General features: G+C 42.0%; 2 protein-coding genes across 2 annotated transcripts; both read right to left on the bottom strand.

Annotated features, from left to right (window-relative positions):
* Positions 1-9,270: 9,270 nt before the first annotated feature.
* Positions 9,271-18,945, bottom strand: LOC109626669 (choline O-acetyltransferase-like). The gene is made up of 15 exons (XM_020082799.2): positions 18,720-18,945; positions 18,027-18,146; positions 17,079-17,270; positions 16,338-16,456; positions 15,053-15,106; positions 14,760-14,943; positions 14,029-14,206; positions 13,728-13,897; positions 13,555-13,655; positions 13,327-13,455; positions 13,114-13,236; positions 12,872-13,013; positions 12,609-12,671; positions 12,088-12,225; positions 9,271-11,836 (listed from the first exon to the last, which is right to left on the bottom strand). Exons 2-15 carry the CDS (start codon positions 18,069-18,071, stop codon positions 11,570-11,572), a joined length of 1,905 nt encoding a protein of 634 aa, XP_019938358.2. The 5' UTR covers positions 18,072-18,146; positions 18,720-18,945; the 3' UTR covers positions 9,271-11,569.
* Positions 18,946-19,565: 620 nt separating this feature from the next.
* On the bottom strand, positions 19,566-22,733 carry slc18a3b (solute carrier family 18 member 3b). The gene has a single exon (XM_020082979.2). The coding sequence runs from the start codon at positions 21,901-21,903 to the stop codon at positions 20,335-20,337; it is 1,569 nt and encodes a 522-aa protein (XP_019938538.1). The 5' UTR covers positions 21,904-22,733; the 3' UTR covers positions 19,566-20,334.
* Positions 22,734-26,999: the final 4,266 nt, after the last annotated feature.

Raw genomic sequence — 26,999 nt, 5'->3', positions numbered from 1 at the left:
GTCCGTCCGTGGAGAGGAGGGAGCTGTCTGCATGTGCCTGTAGTGGTCTTCAGAGTGGCGTTGGCAGAGCGGCCCTCCAGGCTCTGCCACGCACTGCGCTTGTTGTGGAGCTGTCACCGTGTCGACTTACAGCACGTAACGCCAAACTGTTTCCTTTTCTGGAGCGTAAAAGAAAGGTGCCTGTTCTGTTATTCATAGAGAACCAAACTGTTTGCATTTGCCGGTTTTTCTGTGACAAAGTTCCAATTACAGTTTTTTGAGAGTACAGTTATTCGCTGGCATGGCCGCACAGGGGGTTGAGGATTTCCTGGTTAGAGAGTGAATCCCTGCTGGGCCTTTTTACTGAATGTTAATTGGATTTCATCTGTGAGAGCCCTCCAGTCCTCGCAGAGACATCCTTTTTAATCAAAACATAAATGAGACATGCAAAAGTGATTGCACGTATCATAACTCCGGGGGATTTATGACCCCTAATTAAGACGAAAAACTACACAGATAGATTATTTCATCTCTGCACTCTGCTTAACATCTTATTAATGATCAAATACTCAATTCATGATCAGCACAATATATTAAAGCACATGTAAAGCAGGGGGGGAAAAAAGAGTAAGTGATTTGGGCCTGTGAGAAAATATTTGCATTTACAGGTATAGCTAATTTGTTTGCGCACGTCCTCTGCGGAGCAATTTTTTTTCCTGTGTTCAGATGAAAAATGGATCCTATTCTGCTCTGTGGGCAAAATCTCCAAAGATGTCCAGTAGTATCATCATGTGACGCAAACACCTCGACGGTCACAATGGTCTTTCACATTTCAACCACTTTCAGATCTTTTCACCACATGTCAATACCTCGTTTGAGAACGGAAGGAAAACTCTGACTTAGTGTTTGCTTTAAAGCAACAGTGAGCCTGTGTCAGATGATATTTCTCTAAGTCAGGTCGGAGACTGAAAATGCTATATAGCCCGTCTCCGGTATTGGGTAATTGTAAACCACAGAGACAAAACCTATTTGTCGTGCCCATGCGAGCTGTCTCGAGGGCCACTTTCCCTGACAAGTCTGGTGTGAGGGGCCATAAAGCGGCACCGCCACCATCCCTCAGTCCTGTCCTCTGTTACATATGAACTAGTGGCTAAACTGACAGGCTTATTTACACCAGGACACATGTAGCCCAGATCATATCATCACTCCAGCAGCTAACACACAAACTCATCTCTGACAAACTGCGAGTGAAAGGCAACAGAGAGGGAGGCTGGGTTTAGAGAATACTAATATCAACTCACCAGTCATTTAGTTTCAGTTTTGATACGCTACCTTTACGGGTAAGTGGATTAGATCTTTTTTTTTACCTCTCGCTGTTCAATTACCCAAGCGCCCATAAAAACCTGAAGTTCCGTCTCCGCAGTGACATATTGTCGCGCTGGTCCCAGCAATGAGAGCAAGATTTAGGATGAGCCTTTCCACTGTGACAGAGCCTCGGTAGAGGGGCCCCTCTCTGTCACCAGATATTGCGGTCCCCAGCCGCTCATTAAAAACTGAGCCATTACTTCACAGCTCCGGCTCACTTCTCTTCTGCTGTTCCCTCGTCTACCTTCACAGCCCCCTGGAAGTAAATAAACACAAATGAGCTCAACAGCATACAGAAAGCACACGAGTTACGCCTGAGAGTGAAAGGTGGCCAGACAGTATGACTTCACAGCTGTGCGGCCCGTTAAATTCCTAATGCCTCTAATCTTATTTCTCATATTATCCCTTTGTGGAAGGATTAAGTTAATTTCAGAGGGAACTCCCCTGTGAACTATGCAGCGTAATGTGTTTGCTGATCGTATGGTGTGTGTTCCCCTATGGTCCTTTATGTATACTTCAGCTGTGTTGTTTTCTTCAAGTCACCAAAATCATTCATCTCTCTTAGTTTAGATTGCAGGAAGGGCTCTGTGGGTGACAGAGGATTATGTAGTTCTCCTGCATGTTTAGTTTCAATATGAGCAGCAACTTTTAATGGAATAATTGTAAGTGAGAGTAAGTTGACAAAGTTTAATGCACAACTAATAGAACACTTAAATGTATAGTGCATAACTATGTTTTTCCAATGAGGTCGAATGTAAATGCAAAGAGTCAGTCGTACTGACACATAAGTACCTAATTATGTCATAAGACTTTTACTGCATCCTTAAACCACACTTTGGTAAAAAAAAATAAAAAAAATAATATATATATATATATGTCACATAAAAGTGAGACAGATTTATTATAGAAGCTTTAAAAAGTCTCTGTGTCCCTTTAAACCAGAGACAAGAAGCACTTGAGCATCAAAATAGGCTTTGTCTGTTTGTTTTTCCACCAAACACTCAAATGAACACACCTCCATTCACCCATCTGTTGAAGCCGTTCCTCATGACGGGTCACTGCAATTTGCGGAGTCAGGAAGCGGGCGTCGCTCCATGGAGTGTGGTTTAGTTACTGGAGTCGTGAGAGTGATGGAGCTGCCGGCAGCTGTGGGCTCCAGGAAGCTGCTGCTGCTCAGTGCGTGCCGCTGTTCATCTCCTCTCCACCTCACACAGCTCTGCTCCACAGGGACAATATTACTGGGACAAATAGCCACCTGGGAGCTGAGCACTTAGCGAAGCACACCTTTTTTTTTTGTGCTCCTTTTCTCCTCAGTCAACCCCTCTTCCTATAACACCGACAATCCCTCCATCTCACATCTGGCCCAGCAGCAGAGCAGATCTGTCGGGGGGGAACTCGGGGGGTGAGGGAATTGCCATTTGCAAAGAGTGTGTCTCACATGACCAGAGCCACAAAGGCTACACGCATGCAAACTCATGCCTTTTTATTTGCACTCATGACAGTATAGCTATTAGCTTCCTGGTGGCACTTTTCACTTGTCAAGCATTGAGAGATATCCTTCACAACTCATGGCCAGTTCACAAATTCCTCCACGTTACCGAGACTGGCTTAGTGAGGAGAGTGCAGCGCTCCTAATGAGTTCCCTCCATCTAACTTTTCTCCCTCCTGTCGCCTTGAATCCATTCACATTTGGCACTTATGCAAGTGGCTCTCATGCTGAACTGAGGAGGCCATGTAAGCGGACGAGCGGTTGTTACTCCGATGCAAGGAGGGCATTTAAGCAATTGTCTCTTTGCGGTTCTTCTCTGGATGATTGACTCTGGTCTTAAGATGATGGCCTGGCACAACCATTTACCTTCCAGAGCCTTAACTCACATCCAGTCTTGGACTTTCCTTCTCTCTTTGTTTATTTCTGTTCATTTCTTGCATGTTTGTGCCCGAGAGACGTCCTTTATGTCCTCGTGAGCCGCGCTGTGTGCTTATGATAATGATTTTGGCGATAAAGCTAATGATTGATGATGGCTGAGGTTGTTTTCCTCCTCTCCAATCACGACTTTCTGCACTTTCTTTAACTGTAACACCCCGACCCTTTCACTTACCATCCCCACCATTCACTCACCAACCTCTTTCACAGAGGCCACACAAATTAGCCCCCGGCCGTTCGATGAGAGTCCAACCACTACAGGACATGTCGCCGGACCGAGGCATAAATCATTCCCTGGAGCAGGAGCGGTGGCAGGGCCGAGACGCACATCCACCACCCCGAGATTTACGTTGCACTTCGAAGCACGGCCCCCGCAATCTGGATCCTCTCTACCAGGTCATCTTCAAATTGGTTATTGATCTTCCAATCACAAAATGAATCATACGTTGCCAACAATGTTTAGGTACGGCCGTTTACAGTAGCATGGCTTGTGTTGTGGCTGATATGCAGCCCGGGGATGGATCATTGTTTAGAAAACCGTGAGAAAACAAGTACCTGCTGCTGAATGGGGGAGTAAATAGGAAAAGAAATTTGATGCAGTCTAGCTTGAGATAAATGGGCGACACGTCATCCAGCAGAGCCTCATTATAACATATCAAAACAACTGAAGAGACTGTTGACAGGTGCTGAAGTAAAGAGCTTGAAGTTGTCTATTCTACAGCGGTGATATGCAACAATGTGTGATTATGACCGCAGTCATTTTAATATTTTGTTCCAGGATTAATTGCTATGCCTCTGATATTATTACACCACAATTCTCATATGAACAGCCCATGGTGTATTTTAGAAATTCTTCTTTTATATAATGGAAATAACTTCTTATTTCTGAATTTTTCCCCCCTTGTCAGAAGGTAATGATGGAAAGCACTCAGTTACTATATGAAGCTAAAATACACATGGTCCTGTCACAGCAGAATCATTGCTTTTATCTACATCTAACTTAAATGGGACAGGTTCCATGGAGGTACTTTCTTTCAGCTCTTGTCATATACTACACAGTGGAGTATTATTTAATAGGGCTTCTCTTCTTGCCCAATTAGGCTCCAAGATGGTGTGTAAGTGAAGCCTCTGACCTGGGAGCAGCTCCCTCATAAATGCCAGAATGCCCATTATCAGAATTCCTTTGTGAGTGAAAACAGACAGCTAAAATATAGACTCAGTCTTAATTGAAAGATTTTAAGAATGGCAGTGGAAGTGTCTTTGAATTTCCACTTAAATGCCAAAACTCAAGCTCAGGACACTGGGACATTTCTTTTGGTTTTCTGTTCCATTTTGGAGGGAAAATGTCAACCCTGGTTTCATTTTCAAATATGGCCGCATCATTGCTTGTTGCTTCTGAATTAGCTAATAGTGCGGGGGAACCCATTTGGATGACAGGTTCAGTGTAACTAATTGGCTGCGGGATGGAGTCGGGCTGTAATCTAGTAGCTGTTAGTTTTGATTCATGTGCACATGTTCAATTACAGAGGCTCATTAGGACGACACAGTGATTAGTGATTACAGCACATGATTTGTGAGACCTGATAGGCTCGTGGGTTTTGGAGACTGGTCAGCTGTGGAGACAGAAATCTAACTTTTTATTGGATCGCTCCTGTGCTTTTTATAAAGAGCTGTTCATACTTTTAAAGTCTATTTGCTGTTCTGTGTTTCACTATTTTACAAACTCAAATCATGTTCCTGAAGCCTACGATCATTTTGTACCAATTTCTGCTGAGATTATCAGAAGTTTCTAGTTGTGTGACGGTGGATCTCATCAGAACGCATCCTACTGAGGCACAATACCTATGAAGGGAGAGCGTCTATGTGCAAAAGCGTAGCCACTGGCCCTGCTTTGCTCTTTCCATCCTCAGCCTTAGCGGCCTCTCTTTCCTCACAGTCTCAGGCCCGTGGGCAGCGAGGAGAGAACGTGGATGGACAGCTCTGCTCCCCCCTGCTCCCCTATCCAGTCGATAGCAGCCAGCAGGTGAAGCCCGGTCTCCATCTGCAGCGTGGCTGACACTTAGTAGCGGTAATATTCAGCCATCATCCATCTCCAGGTGGGCTTCCGCCATTGATCTCAACGCCAAACCCCGTCACTAGCTTCTTCTCACGCAGTGAAAGCACCGGTCGCCTCCGGCATTGGCTTTAGATGTTCCAAGCATCATGTTCTATCAATAGACTCGGGGCTGGACAGGCAGCATTAGACCTGTGAGGTGTGTTTTCCTCACAGTGGTCTTTAACATATTAGTTCAGTCTGGACAAATAAAAGGAAACATTTGTGTTCATGAGGTTTAGGATTTAGGTTTCCTATAATTATATTCATATATGTCAGTGAGAAATCATTATATTATAGTATATTAAATCAGTATATATCGAATTTAAAATAGTATATTCTCTATCAGTTAGTTATCATGGACTCGTAATACTGTAATACTAATCTGATGAGGCTCTGTATTGGCCAGTTACATGTAAGGACACATCCCACACAGTATTTACTTCACGATCATGACAAAATAAATAATTTGTTGTTTCAAGCCATCCAGCTTTGTTCCTAACATCAGTAAAGCAAGTTTCACTGTGGGCGTTGGGATCAACTTTTGTTATGTCTTGTCTCAGCTTTTGTTTCTAAAATTCACAGAGTCACTGACAAAGCAGAGAAGTTGAGTGTTCTGTTTGCCACTGATTCAGTTATGTTGGGTTCATTAGAGGATGGCCTTTGAGTTAAGTTCTACCCCAATGAGGAGCTTCAAGTATCTTGGAGTCTTTTTAACAAGAAAAGGACAAGATGGCGAGTGAGATCACCACACTTCTCTATAGATGCTTCTGTTGTTATGGTGACAACAGTTAATCTGTTCAACCTTCTCTTAAACTTTACACAGTGACTTAAAGGCCCAGTATAATCACTCAGAAATATTTGTCACCCAGTCAGATAGCTTCTGAAAACCCTGCTTTCCCCATGTAACTGGCAAATTAGCAGCTATTTGTGAGACATGATCTGACATTTAGACCATGATGGCACAGATGTGAGGATGGAGGCAGGTTCTGAACTTTTCTCTCTAGCTTTTTTGGACTCTTGATTCGTTCATGTGACGATCTGAGGGCAACACTAAATGTCTGAGCATTGATATCCAGAAGGTTGTTGAAAGAAGCTGGGTTAAGTGGCTCTTATTTGTCCAAATTGATGTGCTGAATTGTCAAATTGCTTAGGTAAAAATCATATCTATGTAAATCTAGTTCAACCAGCCTCTTAGATCAGCAGTGATATTGTAACTAAGCCCGAAGCCATTGATTTCAGAGATGATAACAAGCCAGTAGAACTTGACAGTTTGTTACCACTAACACACTGAACCATTTCTTTTAATCTGTCTGAGTCTAACAGGATTTATTTTCATTGGCCCAGTTCACTGAAGCTTGACTAAATGTTTAATGTTTTTTGGGCACTTCGTCAACTTGGTTCAGTGGTTTAACCGATGGAGAATTAAATTTGGGTCTCTCCCTGAAGACCTTATCAGATGCCAGCGGAACAATGCCATCTGTTGGGAGTGTGCTGGAGAGGTGGCCGTGCTGCAAAACAGACAAGGCATCGCAAAAATGAGCCCGGTTGTTCCAGTTCAAGCCTGATCATCATGGGAAGGGTTTACTTTACAACAGTGTTAGTTTAGCACTGTGTTTGGACATGTTAATATGTTGGAGTTGATTTGTTCTTGTTTGCTTAATGAGTCAGGATGTCTTACACCCCATGAGGAGAACATGTAAAATAACTGACCACCACTGATAAGAATCAAGATCAGAAAGCTTTTAAAACAGCAGAACCATTGGATTTATTATCAAACAATACAATACACACAATGTTAAAATGCTAAGCTGAGGCACAGCAGTCCCCACACTGGAAGCCCCCTTCTGATCCTGACAGGAGTTTTTAAAGAACCTCAAGCCACAGACCAGGTGCCCCTCATTGATGACTGATTTAATCAGGGTGGAGCTAGAGGAGAGACAAGAGAAAAACAGGGACACAGTACAGGAAACACATACAGCTGTAACCCCCCCACCCTTAAAACAGTAAATCAATAGTTAAATCCAAATTCACTAATTAAGAACTGCATTCTATTTATTCATTGTAATGCATTTTACAATTACTGAGGCTGTATGTTAGCAAGTCAGATTGATGTACATCAGAAACCATCTGCAAAACTCTGAACACCATTTTTTCTTAGCATGTGGGCCGATGCTGACTGCATTTATATATGTTTATGTATCTCAGCACACAAGACTTCAAACCTAACCCTGATGTAAATTTGCATTTAATGCAGCAAAATGCAAATGAGGGACTGCTGCTGGTTGCACAAACAATTAGGAGGGCCAACTAATTACTGTTGCTGGATTAAAAGTGAGCAGCAGGCACACAAGTAGCCATACAAGTGGATGCCACTCTCACCTTACACAAAATGGCCACCACCATGAGGTGGACAAATCACAGAACAAATGTTACGCTATCTTCCTTGACTACATCCCACACCAACAGGTCGCAACAATTCTGCATAGCTGCAATTCAACACAACAGTAGCACATAAGTGAACAAACTATGCAACCAAGAAGTGATTCAACAAATGCAGAGAGCAGTTACCACAACACAAAAAGGTCTCACACACACGTTACTGGAATCAAAAGCATCAATCACAGACAGGGACCAAACAAAATAGAGTAATTGCACAAGAGATCACAAAGTGCTGAGGCATCCCGACCCCTATCTGCCTAACAAGATGGTTAACTAGCCTAGCTCGTCTTCAGTGGCTCCCCAGGAGGCTTCTTTAAACGTTTAACTCAGTCAGTGAACAGCAGACTCAAGTCTGTCCAGAGTCTAAATAATTAGGATGGTCTCAAACACCCAGCAAGGAACACAGCACCCAGTGAAAACCATTTGCACATAGCAACAACCACAAGTGATCTAAAGACGATCCATTCACTTAAACAAAGTCGATTACAGACAATGTACACAAACATTTACTTCACCTCATGGATGTTCTATGCTGGACGAGCACGCAATTGTTATGCCCCACGATTATGTGGCCCTACGAGGCGATGTAAAATCACTGACCACCACTGATACGAATCAAGATCAGAAGCTTTTAAAACAGCAGAACCATGAGATTTATCATCAAACAATACAATACACACAATGTTAAAACGCTAAGCTGAGGCCCAGCAGTCCCCACACTGGAAGCCTCCCTTCTGATCCTGACACAGGAGTTTTTAAAGAACCTCAAGCCACAGACCAGGTGCCCCTCATTGATGACTGATTGGTTTAATCAGGGTGGAGCTGGAGGAGAGGGGCACAGTACAGGAAACACATACAGCTGTAACAGGATGTGACAGGATTTCTGTTTATTTTGCCATTAACAACCATTTCTGATGTGAACAAACGTTCCCAGCATCAGAAAACATCAGGAACTCTGTTGTTGTGCAATGTTTTACTCAACTCATTCAGATGAGTCACTTTTAAGTAAATGCCAAGAAATTAAACAGAGTGAAATATCAGCTCTGCAGTTAATATTTACCATTTCACATTTAAAGTTAACATTACATTTTGGATCTACTCATGTCTAAGTTAAGAATATTTATATATTTATATATATATATATTATTATTACATTAGATACACTGATTACTGCATGGACAACATGGATCACAGATGACAGGCCAACAAAATGAAGCAGGCTGGAAGGTATCAGGTTGTTCTCCATTAACATCAGAATGTAGATTTAGAAAAGCACTTAAAGGATGTTCTGTTTTAACCGTAGCTCTGAATCCATCATATAACAACAACCTAAGACAACAACACGGCACCTGATTTTTTCTGTAATGTCTGACAGTCAACATACTGAACTACGCCAAAAAACAGATTTGGGAATCATAGCTAAAAAGGGTTTCAAATTAAAAAAGAAAAAATACTGACATAAGAGACATGATAGTTTAAAGTTTATTTTATTTCTGGTTGTAATTATCAATTTGAGGTTCACAACAGTTCTATTACAGCTTAAAATGGCATTGTCTTCTATCAGCTAAATATTGAATTGAATACTTTATTTTAGTTGCACATGAACATAGAACAGATACGTTCCAGGACATTACACCACCGACCAAAAGGAAAAAGAAATGTAAAGGTCCACATGATTATACCACATATCATATGTTTCTCAGTATTTATTCCCCTTTTTATTTGGAAGTCAAAGGGTAAAAGTCATTTTCTACACTGAACTGAACAGAGTTGATTTATCAGCAAAATATATTCATAACCTAAAAAATACATTAAAGTTTCTACCAAACATTCATGAAATATTTAATGATTTAATGATGTGTTACACATTAGGTGTAGTGATGTGGATGTCAAGATAAGTGTAACTTTATTATCAGTGCACATTAATACTATAGATAGAATATGAACGAGAGAAATGGGGAAATTCCACTGAGTTACACCCGACAAATATTACATTCATTTACATGTATCACTCTGATTAGACAGCAAACACCAAGTCGATCAAATCAACATTAAACATTTATAGAATCTTACATCTGTAACAGTTTGCAACACTGTCATTTAAGGCATCATTGTTATACGCATAAACCATATTTTCTATATGATTATTAAAACTCTTTATGTGGACATATAAAAATACATTTAGTATGTAAGAATAAACATGCATGTGTGGATTTTGAAACCATCGACGTGGTTCACATTCACTTTGGCTGATGATGCATACGAATACGTAACAAACACACAGTAAATGTCATCGTCTGGACACGGGACGCCAAGTATCACACTTTCACCACGAGGGTTCGATTTGCTGCAACACGAACCACAGACTGAAAGAAGACCCACAATTGAAGTCACGGTACACTTTGACCAAACCAGCATGCATGCAGATTGCAATAATTCTTATAACATCACTCTGTTGTTTCTGAAATATCAAATATCAAAAATAGCAACCGTATATTACATATCAGCTCCATGCATCTAATGAATTGATGTGGTAAATTGCACATACACCCACACTGCACTTAAGTTATTGCACAAAGTACCTACAATACAATACATCACTACCCTCATTCTACCTCTACGTGCAAATAGAAAGCACTCATGTACATTGGAACACAGTGGTTTGCCTCGCCTAGTCACCACTGGACTGTATCTTACTTATAAACTAGCTCTGGTCACTTTACACGTTAACTATTGCTATGATATCGAGCTCAAACACGCAGAACAAATGAGACGGCTTCAGATGTGTCACTGAAACCATATCACGTTTTCTCTCTACACACACACAATACTTATTAACCAGTCCTCTATGTTTTACACGTATTCATTCACATCTTCACATTAAAATATCTTAAAGTGCCTGATAATCACATGACGTCACATATGCACGACCTCTTTGGCAACTTAATGGCGTCAGTAGGATCACTTCACATGTTTAAACACATTAAGAAGAAAATAGAACCATTGATCCAGTTTGTTGAGAACACGGTGGCACACACAGTGAAACAGGTCACATTTACAGGATGTCATGTTGGTTGTGAGTCAAGAAAATACACTTTGTTATTATTTTTTTAAACATAATCCTGTCATGTCTATTGCATTACTACTCTACGGTTACATGTGTGAAATACAGACGGGGGAGAAACTCAAGGCCAAGCGGCACCAGAGCGGCTTCACGGAGCCTTGGTATTGAATCTCTGGAGCTCTGCTGGACGCTTGAACAACATTCTGCCAAAGCATATTCCCTCCCTGGGTGATGTGGGGTTGAAATCTGGTGACCGTTGATTTCAAAGCACAGGATTCAGTTCCCGTTCATGTGGATGTCGTCCTGTTTCCGGGCTTTTCCTTTAATTTGTCGCCCGTCTGTATATACTGCGATCACTTGGTTTAATAACTCTCTGACAGAGGACCTTCCCCTCACATCAGTGCTACAAAGCAGACATGGCTTCAGTTTCCTAAAGGCAGCAGACCAGTTAATCTCAAGTCTACTGAGATAAGCAGAGTCAGTGTTGGAGCAGAACGTATTCTGATGTCCACACAGACCCAAAAGAAAACTATGTTTCTTCATTTTTTAAAGATGTTCATACTATACTGTATGTGAACTTTTAAGGCTTTGCATTTGTTGTGAAGGGAACACTATTGCACAGACAACAAAGACAGATGAAGGCATCTCAACTACTGAGTCTAAAGCTAAAATCTAAGTCTAAGAGTACAAGTCTCAGTATGGCTTACTTCCCTGATTTATGAGGCAGAGCGGCTCCTTGGCTGCTTTCTACCAGTTTGGCCGCTGCAGCGCTTCCTCTATTGCACAGGTCCCTGATTTCCAGCAGGCCCTCGTTCAGGGCTTTGACGAACACGGCTGAGCTCGTCTCTGTGTTCTCCCAGAAACTAGACACGCAGAAGATGATGTGGTCTGACTGCGGGTTGTAGCAGGCGCCATAGCCGTTGGGCACCACAGGGCCGTAGCAACAGAACATCTCCACTGTGGTCGGAACCTGGAGAAGGGAGGACACAGTCAGGGTCAACCTCAAGAGAAAGACTAGAAACTGACAGAAATTAGGAGGAAAGGGAAGACATTGAATTAATAACATGTAAAGCAGTTAAATACTATCAGCATCAGTTTTTATTTTTCATCTTCATCCACTCTGTATGTTGACGTCAAAGTGCAAGCAGAGACTGAACTTTAAAGCAATAACTGTAAGCAAAACAAGGTCACATGTTAAAATGTCGAAGGATGCCATGTTACCTGACTGGTGGAGAGGATGAAGTGGTTACTGGCCACATACGTCTCATCACAGAAGATCTCTGGCTTTTCCATGTTCATCTCCCTTGAGATTCTCAGGAGCCCGAGGAAATGATTGTCTATAGCCATTCCTGTAATCGCCTGAAAGACAGTTTTATATTTTTACTCAGTGCTAACGACGTCTTTTAGATTAAGGCCCAGCCCTAGTTTTGTATAAAGTACTTTTTCCACCGTACTGTTCAAGTAGTACTGAACTGTGGATGTTCAGTGAACCACCTCAGTTGCAGTTGGACCACAAACTTTATCACCCAATTCTGGGCTTAAGTTTTTCCCTTTGGTGTGGATCCAGAACAGGGAGCAGATCCAGGATTTCTTTGTACTTTCTTTAACACTGGAATATATATAATATAGCTGATTTCTATGTGTGTGTAATTTGGTGCTGATTGATTGAATTCAATGAGACTGTCGGGCCTTTGTGGAGATATAAGTGCCATTCTACATAAGAAGTGTTTTAAAATACTTACTGCAATTGTATAATTTGTCTGGGACTTAATTGCATCCCTCAATCGCTTCATTTTTTCTGAGTCCTGTTGAAGAGAACAGTACATCCAGTAAATACATGTTTCATAGCTCCGGTAAATCTGCAGGGAGATCATCTGTTTGAATGGAGACTCCGGGTTTGGCATGCCGAGGGGGCCGATCGCACCTGTTTCATTAAAGCCGGCGTGATGGGCAGTAATATGGGAGTTACTCAGTAATTGGGGTCAAAGTGAGAAAAATGACTCACGGAGAAATTGACCCTCTCGTCTGTCATGGACTTCACGAAGGCCAGGGCCTCTTGGGTGGCAGAGCGAATGTTGTCTACCCGACCTTCCTGGAAACGCCTGATGGACGCGCTCTCATATGTGGACACGAGCCTTCCTCTGCATCTGAGCACATGACGGACAGGATCATGGGGATATGACCAGGATGTGACCAAGGGATCTTTTATAAAATTGAAACATGGATAAAATAATTTTTTTTCTTTACTTGTAAAATGCAAGTTGTAATGCAACTTGTATAAACGCATCTGGACTCATATTCTGCCTTTTGATGAATTCTTTTCCATAAGCTGTGAACTTGAAAACATCCATGTCAAGATTATTCACCAGCCTGAAGGAGAAAGCACAAGAGATGTTAGACCTGATGTCTCTTGAAAGACGTCTATTTATCAGTGGATGTGTTTGTTTGTGCTGTTCTTGCCTCTGGAGTCTGTCTCCAGATGCCGTTAGTAGACCCTGGACGTGGGGGCTGCATTTCCAGAGGAGTTTCCTTGGAGGGGGGAGTTCTCTGATGCTGAAAGCCCTCGCCGTCTTGGAGGGACTCCCAGTTCTGTTTGAAAAAAATCTACATTTACGTCTCAAACATGTCTTCAGCAGCATTTCTTGAGGTAAAAGTATGGTTACATGTCACTGCACTGGCCTGACTTACATATATTTCATCAGGTATTCAGAGCACTGCACCAGAACTATCCCCTCGAATGGAGAATGGTCGCACACGACCCCGCAAGTCCCGTCCATTCCTACAACAAACTGAGAGACTCTTGATTAACGAAAGGAGCAAAATCTTTATTCGTTATTGAATAACTCTGAACGTGGTCCTACCTGCATTGACTTGTCGTACCAGCGGTTTGCCCCGTTCTTCTCGCGGCCGCCACCGTGCAACATCAGCAAGGCCCTGTTGGTGTCACTGGGCACCAGGCCGCTGGGTTCATCCAGACACACCACACACAGACAGCTCTCGATCAGAGCCAGAGAGTCCCTGTTGGTTTGTTCTGGATGGCAGAAGGAAGCAGAAAAAATATGGCACATTTTGTATTTTCCTTCTAGAAAAGGTTTTATGATTGATGAACTCCTGAAAGTGATCGTAGCTGGGATTAGAAATCAAAAATGTTGGAGCCGAGACCTTTTGTCAGTGCATCTCTGGCTTGTGCCCATTCTGTTCTCCCATCAGACGTCAGGATACCAAAAGGAGGAAGTCTCTCTTCAGCGTTTTCTGCCATTTTCATGATCTTCTCCAGTTGGGATAAAATCTCCATCTCGTTGAGCTGCTTGCCATTCGCCACGACATCCAACACAAAAAACTACAAAGAAAAGCAGGAACACTAAATATAGACAGTATGCACCTGAAATATCCACAACCATGCCACTTCCACATGCTGTTATTAGTCTGGTGTAGCTAAGATAAGCCAGGATACTATGGCAGGAACTAAAAATGGTGCTTCAAAAAAAACGTGACTCCTTAAAGATGCTGTTCAAGGGAGCTCTCAGTGAAGTGGTGGATTCAATCAACAGTAATTCTGTTAACTGCCTGTATCTCCATGGGGACTGTCCCTGTGTGCCGCAGATTGATAATTCCCAGAACATGATTAGTAAGAGTGTCGTTCTGTGGTCATTTATAGGCACGATGAGATAAATGTATAAAATGCTAATTTGCAAACACACATGACGGGCCCGTAGTCAAAAATATTGTCTCTTCTTTGCAGACTACACATGACACAAGCGTTTTTAAAGATTTTAACTTTTTCAATTGATGGATGATACGTTTTTACATTTATATTTACATATATTCTCCCTGTCTCCAGGTTAGAAGTGTGACTGATCATAAAAAGTCTCCCCAGACTCTGGCGTCCTGACCTGGTTCTTGCACGCCACAATGATGTGCTCTGGCGCCGAAGAGGAGGCTGCGTTCGTCTGCACCTTCAGCGTGTCTGTCTTTAGCCCCGGGTAGCGGTAGGAGGTGAAGAGGCGGTAGTACTGCTCCATACACAGAGGGGTTCCAGCTAACTGCCCGCGAGCGGACTCCACCGGCAGCGCTCGCCTGACAGACGTAATCACACAATGTCAGATCTGAGAGTCATGACTCATCATTATTATACTTCACTTTACTTTCATGTGCAACTGACTGACCTCACTCCAAAGGTACTTACTCATCAATGAGTCCCTTATAGTCCAACGCGCCTCTGATGAGTTGAGCAGCGAATCTTAGAAGATTGAAAAAGACAAACTTAAAAGAAGTTTGCTGTATCACTGAACATACAGCAGACAGGCTGGTGATTACAAATAGACGCTCTCTCATCTCAACAGTAATCACATTAAGGCAAATTACTTGGATACAGTGATTGGCTGTGTGTGTGTTTCCTGTGTTGGCGAAAGAGAGGCAGTCTCTCTGTGTGAGTGGGAGGTGCGGGCAAATAGGGAAACACAGAGCCCTGTCAGATCTTGTGCTGTATGTCATTCGTCTTGTTGTTATTACGTTCAAAGCTAGATCAATACAAAGAGGCGGCCGCAGCGCACCACACCCCAAAACGAGGCCTGACTAGCAGTCACTGCGGAGAGCTTGGCCTCATCACTCCCAATCTAATAAGTGGCCGTGTCAGTAGATTACCAGCCGCTCGGGGGGCTCTGGAAATATTCAGTTAGTGCGGCACAAGCTGACAAAAGCTAATGTTGAGTTATAGGGCTGGATGGACTGGTGTAATGTCTGGTTGACCACTCATTTAATAACGGGCAGAGATTTGGCAGAGAGATGATGCCGGTGATTCTTTCCATGTCTGTAATTCAGATCTTAATCTGAGTCTGTGTCTGAGAAGAACATAGACCGTGTCAGCAGCTACAGATCTGAACAACATGTAGATTTTCTATCATTAGTGATGATGTGTAACGTTCAGTCCTGTGAACCTGATTTTACATTTGTCAAAGTGACCATCACATAGTCTGATTTCAGTCACTGTTTCGGTGCCACATGCTCCATTTATGTACCTCACTGAAATGTCCTAATTCAAAGAAGTGGTTTTAAATGCTGTTTCTCACAGAGCAACAGATATATTAGAGAATGAGATGTGTCCAGCGGCGATGAAGAGATTAGTCGATCAACTTAATGATTGGAATTTCAGTGTTGTTTTTTTTTTTTTTTGCCAATCAATCAATTAATTATTAATTAATTGTAAGATTAATTGTCAGTGAAAAAAATAACTTTTGTGTTCTGGCCTATTGCCCCACATGAAGGACTCTCCCTATTTGATGATGATGATTTTCTGTCAAACTCGATAACATGGAACATGTTGTCTTACAGTGATGTTTGGAAACAGTTTGATCGATTCTTTCATTGACCTACAGAGTCTGAATCTCAGAGACCTTCAGTGTCTGACAAAGGAGGGTGAATAAATAACTCGCTACATGCAAATATTTGATTGTCTGAAGTGCAGCACGTACCTGAGGGCATCTTTCTGATCTCTGAACGTCTGCTTGGGAAACACCATGACAGGGCTGGAGTTGACCGGCAGAGCCAACCTGTTGTTCAGGTACATGTCCTCCAGCCAGTAGTCATAGACCTGGATAACAAAAGCACAGGGACGCAATTTAAGAGATGTTTCTTCTTTTAACGTTTTGGACTCAAGTTATTACCACTAAAGTGGAGCCCTGTGGGCAACAGAGTAAGAAACAAACAAACAAACAAAAACAAAAAACCATTAGAGTGTATCAATGCCAGATGAGAGAGAGAGTGATAGAGATCGTCATTGTGAGTGTGGGAGTGTGATAGATTTCACTGAGCTGGATGAGATGTGCACTCACCGATCACCCAGACGCACGAGCAGAGATTGAAGCGACAGAGGACGAGCAGAGGCTCTGATAAATCTTTGTCCCCAGGTTGTTCACTGTTTTCCACTCTCTTATAAATGAATGGATGATGTATAGGAATCTTATATAGGAGACTAAATCTGAGCTTGTTTTTATTTTCAGTAGAACAGAGGAATCCGATACTTTGTTTTGGCAGAATAACAAAAGCTGATATAGTAAAATATCAAATTCAATATATTGCATTGTTTGAGTCTTTCACAGCAACATATATTACCACTTCAAATATCTTAATTGATTTAGGCATACATTTGTGTTTTTTTCTGCAAAGGCAAACAGCAGCAGCGTCTCTTCTGTGGTGTAGATGTGACAATTTACCCAGTTGGTCGTTTTGTCCCTCCTCTCTAAAAGCTTCTTCTGGAGCTGGTCTCCGACTCCCCCAGGGGCCCCGAACTTCTCCACCATGGCCTTCGTTCTCTTGAACTGCTCCTCCTTCACCAGGTGCTGGACGCACCTCAGGTACGTGTCCAGGGTTTGTTTCAGCGGGGGCACTGGGACCTTTGGCAGCCCCTGATGTCGAGTGGCATAAATACACATACGGAGTAATGAAAGGACAGCAGCAGTTTAGCATTAAATATGCCCCTCGTTAAAGTAAGAAATCCCTCACATCTTTTCTTTTACGCTTTTATTATTAGAAGCAGAGTTAATAATTAATCCTAAAACCTCTAAGGCCTGTTTGAGAATAGATTCCACAGCCTCATGGGAAGAATGCTAATTCATTTTAATATGTGTGTGGTGTTTGATCATTTGTGTGCTGGATACAGTTGTAAAACTAAGATGTTAATATTGATCAGAACATTGGAAGTGTACAATAAGTACAATATGTAGCTGTGGATTCCTGGAAATGAGGACCGTGTAGTAATCACTTGAAATATCTGCAATGATACATAAAATGTAACCTGGAAGAAACAAAACCCCACAAATTGTTTTCAGACACAGTTAAACCAGAATACTGATAATGCAACAACAGTGTAATATAAATCTCAACTGCCTCCGAGTTTATCAAATAACTGCACCATAAAATAAATAAAGGGACGAAGGTTTCCAAACTCTGGTGGATGAAGAGCCTGCTGTGCAATTTTCGCCCCTAGCGGCCAATTATGTAATTGAAGGTGGCGCTGTCCCTGGTGCTGAAACCCAGCAGCGCTTGTTTGTGAACTTCAGCACCGCGGACAGCGACAGCTCTCAGCAGGGCATCTTAATGTGGAGGATGATGAGCAGCAGAAAAAACTGATCCAGGATATAGTCAGTGACATGTTTTCATACTTGGTCCTCTCGGTCTCTGGCCGTCTCTTTCTGCAGGATTGGCATCTTTGCATTCTACTCCGCTCAGGGGGGAAATAAAGTGGAAACCCTCAGTAGGTGGTTCGAGTTCAGCAGCCTTCCCTGCACGAAGCACGTGAAGACATTCGATTATTAGAAAACAGTAAAAAAAAAGAAAACATGGTGGATGAAATCAGGCCTGGAAACATGGAGCTATAAGCGGTGCTGTCTGATGTTGAGCCACGCACGCATCCATTCTTTATCATTTGGCAGCCTAATGCAATTGGCTGCTTGTGTCCTTGAATTCCGGCTGCGTCTCGTCGCTCACAACCACAGACACAGTATCTCTTAAACATTAATAAATATTTCAGTGTCCAAAATTGTGTTTTCATTAAAAGAAATAAAATAAAAGGAAAAGGTTTTTACTTATTCTCCTTGAAGTTGAATTTTCTAAAGACTCTGTCAGTCAGAATATGACTTAAAGGAATATATGTAAAAGTGTAATTCTGTATAACTGAATATAAGTTGGTGTCACTGAAAGCAGCTGAAAACAAACAAAGTGATTAACGATTAAACCACTTTAGAAATTCGATGTGAGAGGAAAAGTGGACTTTTGCGCACAGTGGATAAGTTTTAACAAATAAATCTCCATTGTTATCATTTAAAGGAGAGAAAGAAGTAAAGTAGGAGTCTTACCTGATCGGTGTAGAGCCCAAAGAAGTGTGCATGTGCCTGCCACGTCCACACACGCCTTGAAATCCCATATTAGAGTAAAGCTCCGCTCCTGTGCTGGACTGCTGCTCCTCGCTCCCCTGCGCGCTTCGCCATAAGGCTGCGGCTCCACGTTAAAAGTGGAAAAGCATTAAAAAAAAAAAAGAAAAAGAGGGAGATGCTGAAGGTGTTTGCGTCTACCTTCCCCCTCGAGGCACGAAACTCCTCCCATCCTCATCTATTCGAAGAACATATTATCTGACAGCTTCAACCCACCACCACCACCCAACAACCCTCAACCCCCACCCAGATCCCATAATACTGTTAATACATGAGAAACCGTGAGTTTCAGGAGATGACAGTCACTGTGTGGAGCTTCTTCTGGTCAGATTAATGTCTGCAGAGTTTTTCAGCCATATGGGATGCGACTATTAGCTGGAGCATCATTTATTAAACTGTTTGCACTTGGATCTTTATCCATTTGTTTAATATATTTTCTATGTGTGCTCTCTTTCTTTAGTGTGTGTGAGTTTGTGCACCATCAGAAGCAGAACTTGTGGAACTCAAATGCTTGTTACACTTTTTATAGTTTTTATTCATTCACAAGAGAAACGTTTGTGCCTTTTTCATTCTTTACACAAAACTAAATCCCACTGAGATCATTCCCCAACCTTTATATTTTAATGCGTCTACAAGGAACAGAATAACAATTATTGCCATTTTTAAAACCAACATTCTTCATATTTCTAACGAAGAAAAACAACCGTCCAGTTTTGCTGTTTTCGATTCATGTGAAGTTGAAGAAATGAGAATGAAAAGAAATCCCCACTGTCACGGATCCAAACAGAGATTTATTAAAACCACAGTCGGTAAATGAGTAGCCTACATGTTTGTCCATCTTCAGGAGACTGACTTCCCACACACACACACACGCGCGCGCGCACACACAAACACACACAGTCACTTTGTAGAGGTCCACGTATTTTTTTTCTTACAATTTACATTGTGCATGTATATCCACATATGTACAAAATCCATTTATTACAGTACATTTAATTTCAAACAACAACAAAAAACATGAGAGATAAAAAATAATAGCAAACAGGCCCATTTGTTAAAAATTAAAATTTACTTTTTTACGAATTGTTTAAGAGAAAAACTAAGAAAATGAGGCCTTTGATGTGCGAGTAAAAAAAGTTTCCTCAGAGACTAAAAATATAGGCTGTTTTTGTGTAAGGGGGAAATGTGCTGTTTATAGTTGGTCCCATATAATCTCGAACGCACATTAATCTATATTTATATCTTTTTTTTTTTTACAATACACAGAAATTCAACGGTAGCTGATAGATCTCTCACAAAACTCCAGTTATACGTCCATGACAAACGATACATAGACTTGTTCGACACAATGAAATCACAGTGAGAAAGAAAAAAAGAAGTAAACTTTGGAGAACGGGTCACACAATCATGATTTTGGTGATTGGGTGTTTATATTGCACGTCTGTACTTACATAAAAGTTAAGATCACTAGATTATAGCCTGTCTGCCTTCAAATCTTTTCTAGGGAATGTGTCAGGGGGGCGGTCAGAGTGTGGCCGGACTAAGTGTACTCCGGACCGGACGACTCTTCTGACAAGGACCGCTGTGCTCCGAATGGATCAAACCCATTTTCATCTACTGGCAGGCAGTTCCCTCCCGAACTGTAGCCCTTCTTCTTAGCCCTCCTCTCCTCCATCCTGATAGTATCGTAAAGCCCCTGCGGAGCCTCCTCTAACAGGTTATCTCGCTCTGAGTAGGACGGTTTCATTTGGCACACGTTGCGCAGCAGCAGCAAGGCTGGTGCGTAAAGCACATTGACGAGACCCATGCCCAGATTGAGCTGTACAAACCCGAGATTGTGCACTATCTGCCCGGCCACTATAGGACCCATAGCATAAGCAACAGAATAGGAAATATCTGCTATGGCGTAAACACTACCATACACCGAAACATGACGCACGTCGACCAGGAACGCAAGTGTGGGCAGCAGCGCGGTGTCGACGAGCGCGATGCCAAAACAAATACCGCACAACGGGGCGATGAGCTGTCCAAAAGTTTTGCATGCGGGGACTGTGCAGGAGCTGGCTCCTATGATAACCATACCCAACGCTCCGTAGAACCACTGCAGATTTGGATGCTTCGCGGCCAATTTAACTGTAATGTACACACCGAGGACGTGAGGGAAGAAGGCTGGGAGCCAGGTGATTCCCATCTCCCACTGAGAGGAGTGCATGGTGGTCTCCATCCAGTTGGATATGGTGGGCTCCAGAAAGGCCAGGGGGATGTTGCACACTGTGAGCGCCCCGGCCACCACAGCTATGTACGGGTCAATCATGAGTTTGTATATGGGGGTGCCGACTGGCATGTTCTCTCTAGTCCTGTTGGAGAACGGCTTGATCACGGTGAGCAGCAGGAAGCCGTCCGCCAGGCAAATGCAGGCGAGCACGATGAAGGGCACTTTCTTGCCCGCGAACTCGTACAGGATGCCCCCGAAGGGAGGCGCCACCAGGCTCCCGAAAGAGATGAAGGCCAGGGCGATGCCGAGCGCCCGGCTCCTCTCCGCCTCCTCCGTGTATTTGTCTGCGATCATCGCGATCCCAGATGTGTCCGCGAAGGCAGAGCCCAGGCCCTGCAAACTTCTGGCCACGAAGAGTGTCGCGTAGTTCTCCCCAATCGCAAATATGCAGGTGGACACGAACATGACACTGAGGCCAATTAAAAGTGGGATGTCATATCCAACCCGGTCTATGAAAGTCCCGGACAGCGGGTTGACTAAGAGCTGCAGGATGGCTTTGGATGCAAAGAGCACTCCTATCTGGACGTCTAAGTTGTCCTTGTTGATTTTGTCTTGGCTTGTGCTGTTGCCTGAAGTGTTGGGGTGCATCACTAAGTGGACGTGCTCGGACTGCTCACTCTCCAGATCAGCGAGATAGTCTGGGATAATTGGCACGATTACCATGTAGAGCATATTGTCCAGCAGGAGAGCCACGCAAACAATCACTAATATGATCCGTCTCTGCTGGTGAGGATCCTTCATCGCTGTGCCTAACCGCTTGGTTCTCTCGCCCATCTCGGACAGTTTTATGGCGGCAGATTTCGCCAGCCCGGAGGATCTCCCCTCTCCATCCATGGTGTGCTTTTTTTTTGTTGTAAAGATGAGTTTTTTGGTTCAAAATTGTCCTTGTGCTTCTCCCCGTCTGCTGCCGATCTCTCAGCACCTCGGATGACTCATGGGTGTTTTCTCTACATTAAAGTGATGCTGTCCGTCCTGACCTCGCCTGTGCGTAAAGGGAGAGGCGCACAGGAACTTGGCTGCTTCATCGGCGAAGATGGCTTTCTTCAGCTGCCTCAACTTGTCCTCGCCTCAGCCCCATCCGACTTTGTTTCATGATCTCTCGAGCAGTGACGTGTTGAAGTCGCAGGTTTTCTGCACCGTGCAGAGTTTTCGGTCGCTAATTTTACATGGCAACGTTTGTTTGGAGCGATTTGGTTACTTATTTTCCAGCCCGACGACGCTCCAAGACTCTCATCTCCGTGCTCATGTCTCCTATCACCTGTGGCACTTTTGCGCTCAGCTCTGAGACCACGAGTGACTCCGTGGCCATTGGTGCACATTAACCCTCTGGTTCGCAGCTATTTTAGTCGCTTTTTTTTGTCTCCCCCCTTTTCACCAAGCGCTATGACGCATCAGCAGCTTGCCCCCAAGTGGATCCCTTCGTCACTTGCCTCCTTTATGTTAATTTCCAACGGTGGCAGCAATCACTTCAACCAATAAGAGCCAGTGAGTGCATCACGGCTCCTCCACAAGAGCAGGGGAGGAAAAGTTTTTTTTCTTCTATTATTTGTAATGTCCAGTGTGTGACTGTTAACTTTGGAGTCGTGGAAAAAAATGTATGTCACATTCACTTATTGGCTTATACGCAAACACATGAAGTTAAAATATCTGCAATGATAAACGAGCAGTACAGAAAATCAGTCTGATATCAACCTGAAGATACGAAGCGCACACACACACAAACACACACACACACACACACACACACACACACGCACATGAACGATTATTTTAAAGAAGACACATATTAGCGATGTTAAGACATAAAATATTGATTGATCGATTGAAAGTTTCGAGTTCAAGGTTTTTAAAGAGACTTTATCACCCTTAACTACATTAACTACTCCGCTGCAGGAGCTGATCAGCTTTCAGCACCACGAGGCTGTGGACAGCTCCTGTCGCACGCGCAGCTTCTCTCACACTTTCCCCACCTTCAGTTTGATCACGTGTCACCATGGAAACAACATGTTTATATGAACATTTATAAAAAACAACATCTTAATGTAACGAGACTAAAATATGACGATCCAATGTGCTGAGATGGAATCAGGTCCAGAGTCTTTTAAATTTAGCATGAGACTCTAGCACCATCTTGTGGTGAATATTAAGAAGTACAGACAAACACCCATGAAAATCATCAAGTAGTTTAACGCAGTAATAGCTCCCTCTTACTCACCATTAGAATAAGTGTCAATTAAGGTTTTCGCAGCTTTAACAGTTAACACACTTTTCATTTTTCTTTTTTCAATTTTAGTTCTCTTCTCTGGCAAGACTTTATTTTGAGCAACATAAATATACATAAATGTATGAAAATCAATGAAGATACGGTGAAACCACACACAAAATAAAAAATAAAAATTGGGTCCATATCAGGATTCATTATTTCTTTGACAAATAATCAACAGTAGCACTCAAAATTATTATTTGTCACGTAAGAATACATACTAGGGAAATAGAAATGTATTAAATGTTGCTATACTGCCTGTAAATGCTAAATAAGAAGTTGTTACATGTTCAATTGTAAAAGGCCTTTTTATTTATGTTAGACTGTTCTACTGTTCTATCTTTGCCACTAGAGGGCAATGAAGACCTGCATATAATAACAAATGTGTAATTTATGATCTAAATCCAAAATCAAGTGTTGCATCACTACGATTGAGGCAGCAACCAAGTAAATATGTTATTTCAACACTCAAGGAACAATTGATTCCACAAATAAGCTCACACATACACACACATTTAAAACTATCCCAAAATAAAAGCATTAGAGTGAGTTACAGTGGCCTATACAAGAACATATTACACTACACACTGAACTGAAAAAAGTGAGCACACTGGTCAAACACCAGAAAGAGACACATCATCATTCTTTGACATCATCGTTTTGAAAACATGACTTTCCAGGATAAATATATACTCAAATATTATTTACAATACCTGTATTAAAAAAAAAAAGTAAAGTTTGGACGTTTAGCCTCTTATTGAACAGGACCTATTAAATATATATCACTTGCAAAAGATATTCTCAATCTCAACGGGATCTTCCTGATTAAATAAAAATTAAATAATTAAAATACCTACTGATTTTATAATAACTACATCTAATTTCCAAACTATATGTGACAATATATCTTGATATATCTCGTCCATGATGATGATGATGATTATGTAAAGCAGTAGATTGGATGAAGCAGACGAGGGGTTTCCAGTTTGTTCAGTGGATGATTTGATGCAGAAAAGACAGGGGGATTAACACCACACTGGAAATAACTGCCCAATTTCACTAATGAGAGCAGCTCAGCACAGCAGCAGCTGTTAGATAAAGACTGTTCATATCACAGCTCTACACCACACACCCTGCTACAGCTTCTTGTCTCTTTAATAACACAGATTTCACACTGGTGACGGTGCAGAGATGTGAACACGAGGATGATCTCTATACAAAGTCATTCTAGTAACTTGGCCTCAGCAGTAATCTTTTAAAGATGATTTCAGGATCAATCTGTACGTCACGGCTTTGACCCAGCTGGTGTTGTGAAGACAGGATTCTGGTTCCTGAACAGACACGTTAGTATTATGTAAGATCTTTGTTTTGATCATGTGACCCGTCTCCTTCCTGTCATCTAATCTGACCTATGGACTCCAACGTGTCATGTTTAAAAAGCTCTCACACTCACCTCTGACCTGACCTGTATTTTGCATCATGTTGAGTTTACGCAACCAGTGTTTTCCCTACGTGACCTTTGTGATTCAACTTCAGTAAAGTCAGTTTATTTAGTTTTCTTTCCCGCACTGTAGCTCAGCAGCTGTCATGTGCACTTAAACAGATCATCAGCCGCTGGAACATAAAGTGCTTTTCAACCATAATCCTCATTTTTTTTAATAACGTCCCAATGTATTTGAATTCTTGTATCAAAATCTATATATAATAAACAATATAATAAATAATATAATAAACAATATCAGTATCAATATCATTTATTTTAGATTTTAAGATGATTGAAAATGTAAAATAAATTAGAATTTTCTTTCAATTATTATTTTGCATTGTTTTGGAAATTAAAACTAAAGGATGTTCTTCAGAGCTGTAGATGTCAGTATATTTGTCATAACCTATGATTTTTAATTTTAGATTTTAAAGGCAGAAACAAATTGTAAATAGAATATTTGTTAAGGCTCACGCATCTTTCAATAGCTTGAAATTTGATTGATTTGGACATAAATTAAATTAAATGACAGGATTTATTATCTTTATTGCAAAAGATAATTTAAATGCTACAATTCTGCCAGTGCGTAGAAGACTGGGGAGATATAATCTACATAAAATACTGCACTTTGTAGTTTAATTCTATTAAAACAACATGTTCTTTTAAACAGATTTTAGATATTTGTTGTCTATCAAACATTTCTTGGTGTGTTGGGGAAACTAACAACCTCAGTAATTCAACATTTCTGGCTACGTCCCCGGTGTCGTTGACTTCTTAAGGTCAAAATCTGACTCTGATTAACTGAATCTCTCTGAACATGTCACATGTCTGCACTCATGTGTGTTGCTGCTGTTTTTGCTGCGTCAGGACAGATGTTTTCCTCTGTCTCTTCTTTTTTTCATTTTATTTTGTTTACACCATCTGTCTGTGACCGTAGCATCACATTCACTCCACAGCCGGGGACACCTTCACCTCCCCCTGTGGCTGGATGCTGATCCAAATCCTGACTCCGCCAAATGAAAACCGTCAGATCTAGTTATTTGTACAATGGTTTGAAAGGAAGCTCAACAAGGCTAAAACCGTCAGTGACAAGTCGTCCTGCTTCATTCCTGTGAGCCTGATGCTATTACTGCTGCTTCTATCTGCTGCTCGGACTGAATTAGATCACTGGCCACCACACTGTCTTCTAATCGTCCGTCAGTCAAAGAGACGACTGCTTCCAAGAAACTGATGCTAATCTGTTGGATTTCCAGACGTTCCTGAGAAAAACCCAGATCAGCCCAAAGTGTGGAGTGTATGAGGAAGTACATGATTATGTTCAGCCTGCTAATAACACGGAAGAGTCGGCTGCTTAACCTGAGGTCACTTTCTGATTGTTTATAATCTATAGCAACTTCAAGCATTTTTCAACAAAGACTGATACACACAACATATAAAGAGAGAACCTGAATGTGGGTTTTCTTTGTAGTGTAACAAGAATACAAGTCTTGTTGTCGTGAGGATGTACAGAAGTTATCTGAATGGAAAGGCCCAACAGTCCCCTTATGAAACCACATTTAAATTCAACAGATTTTAATCTGGATCTGCACCAAATCACACACGCTCACAATTATCAGTCCCATGCCTGGTTTCTTTGATCAAGACCCAAAAATGTTGGAAAATCTTTCAGTGTTGAAGGAAACTCCCTGATCTGGATCCACTCCAAACTTTAATGGGTTCTTTGTTGGGTCACGTCTCATTGTCTCATTACCAGAGAACTTGGTAGAACGGATGCAGTATGGTTCATTATAAAATAAAAGAAAGAGAATCTTTTGACATTTTTGCCAACTTCCCAGAGAATAAAATATTATTTAACTGATAGTTACAGATTTGGAGCAGTTTATTGGATTCAAGGACACTGTTGGGCCTTGGCACAGGACTGTTCTCTACAAGCTGCTGACCTCGAGACTTACAGACGTTACTCTTCTAACTAAAGTCCTGCGGGACTATTTCAGGGACCAAATTTCATCAGCACTGACGAGCAACCACTGACGGTGAGAGGATTTCACCTGCTGATGACTGCTTGGCAAGAACGTCAGTCACCTCGGAGGTTAGTGTGACAAACTTGGTCTCACTCTGACTTATTTCTGGAGTGCACGTATTTAGCAGCTCAGCGATCAGGGAGCTGGAGGAGTCTGTGTCACT

Source organism: Paralichthys olivaceus, chromosome 21 (genome assembly GCF_024713975.1).
Source record: "Paralichthys olivaceus isolate ysfri-2021 chromosome 21, ASM2471397v2, whole genome shotgun sequence".
In the NCBI taxonomy this organism is placed as follows: Eukaryota; Metazoa; Chordata; class Actinopteri; order Pleuronectiformes; family Paralichthyidae; genus Paralichthys; species Paralichthys olivaceus.
The sequence above is the reverse complement of the archived record's forward strand: the minus strand, read 5'-3'. Positions and strand labels throughout refer to the sequence as shown.

What these genes read in the sequence shown, in the direction of transcription:
- LOC109626669 (XM_020082799.2), bottom strand. Translation starts at nt 18,071, where the DNA reads ATGCCAATCCTGCAGAAAGAGACGGCCAGAGACCGAGAGGACCAA. An exon ending in GGGACAAAACGACCAACTGG is followed by an intron (nt 16,457 to 17,078) that starts GTAAATTGTCAC and finishes TTTGTTATCCAG; the next exon opens with GTCTATGACTACTGGCTGGA. An exon ending in GATCAGAAAGATGCCCTCAG is followed by an intron (nt 15,107 to 16,337) that starts GTACGTGCTGCA and finishes CAATCTTCTAAG; the next exon opens with ATTCGCTGCTCAACTCATCA.
- slc18a3b (XM_020082979.2), bottom strand. Translation starts at nt 21,903, where the DNA reads ATGGATGGAGAGGGGAGATCCTCCGGGCTGGCGAAATCTGCCGCCATA.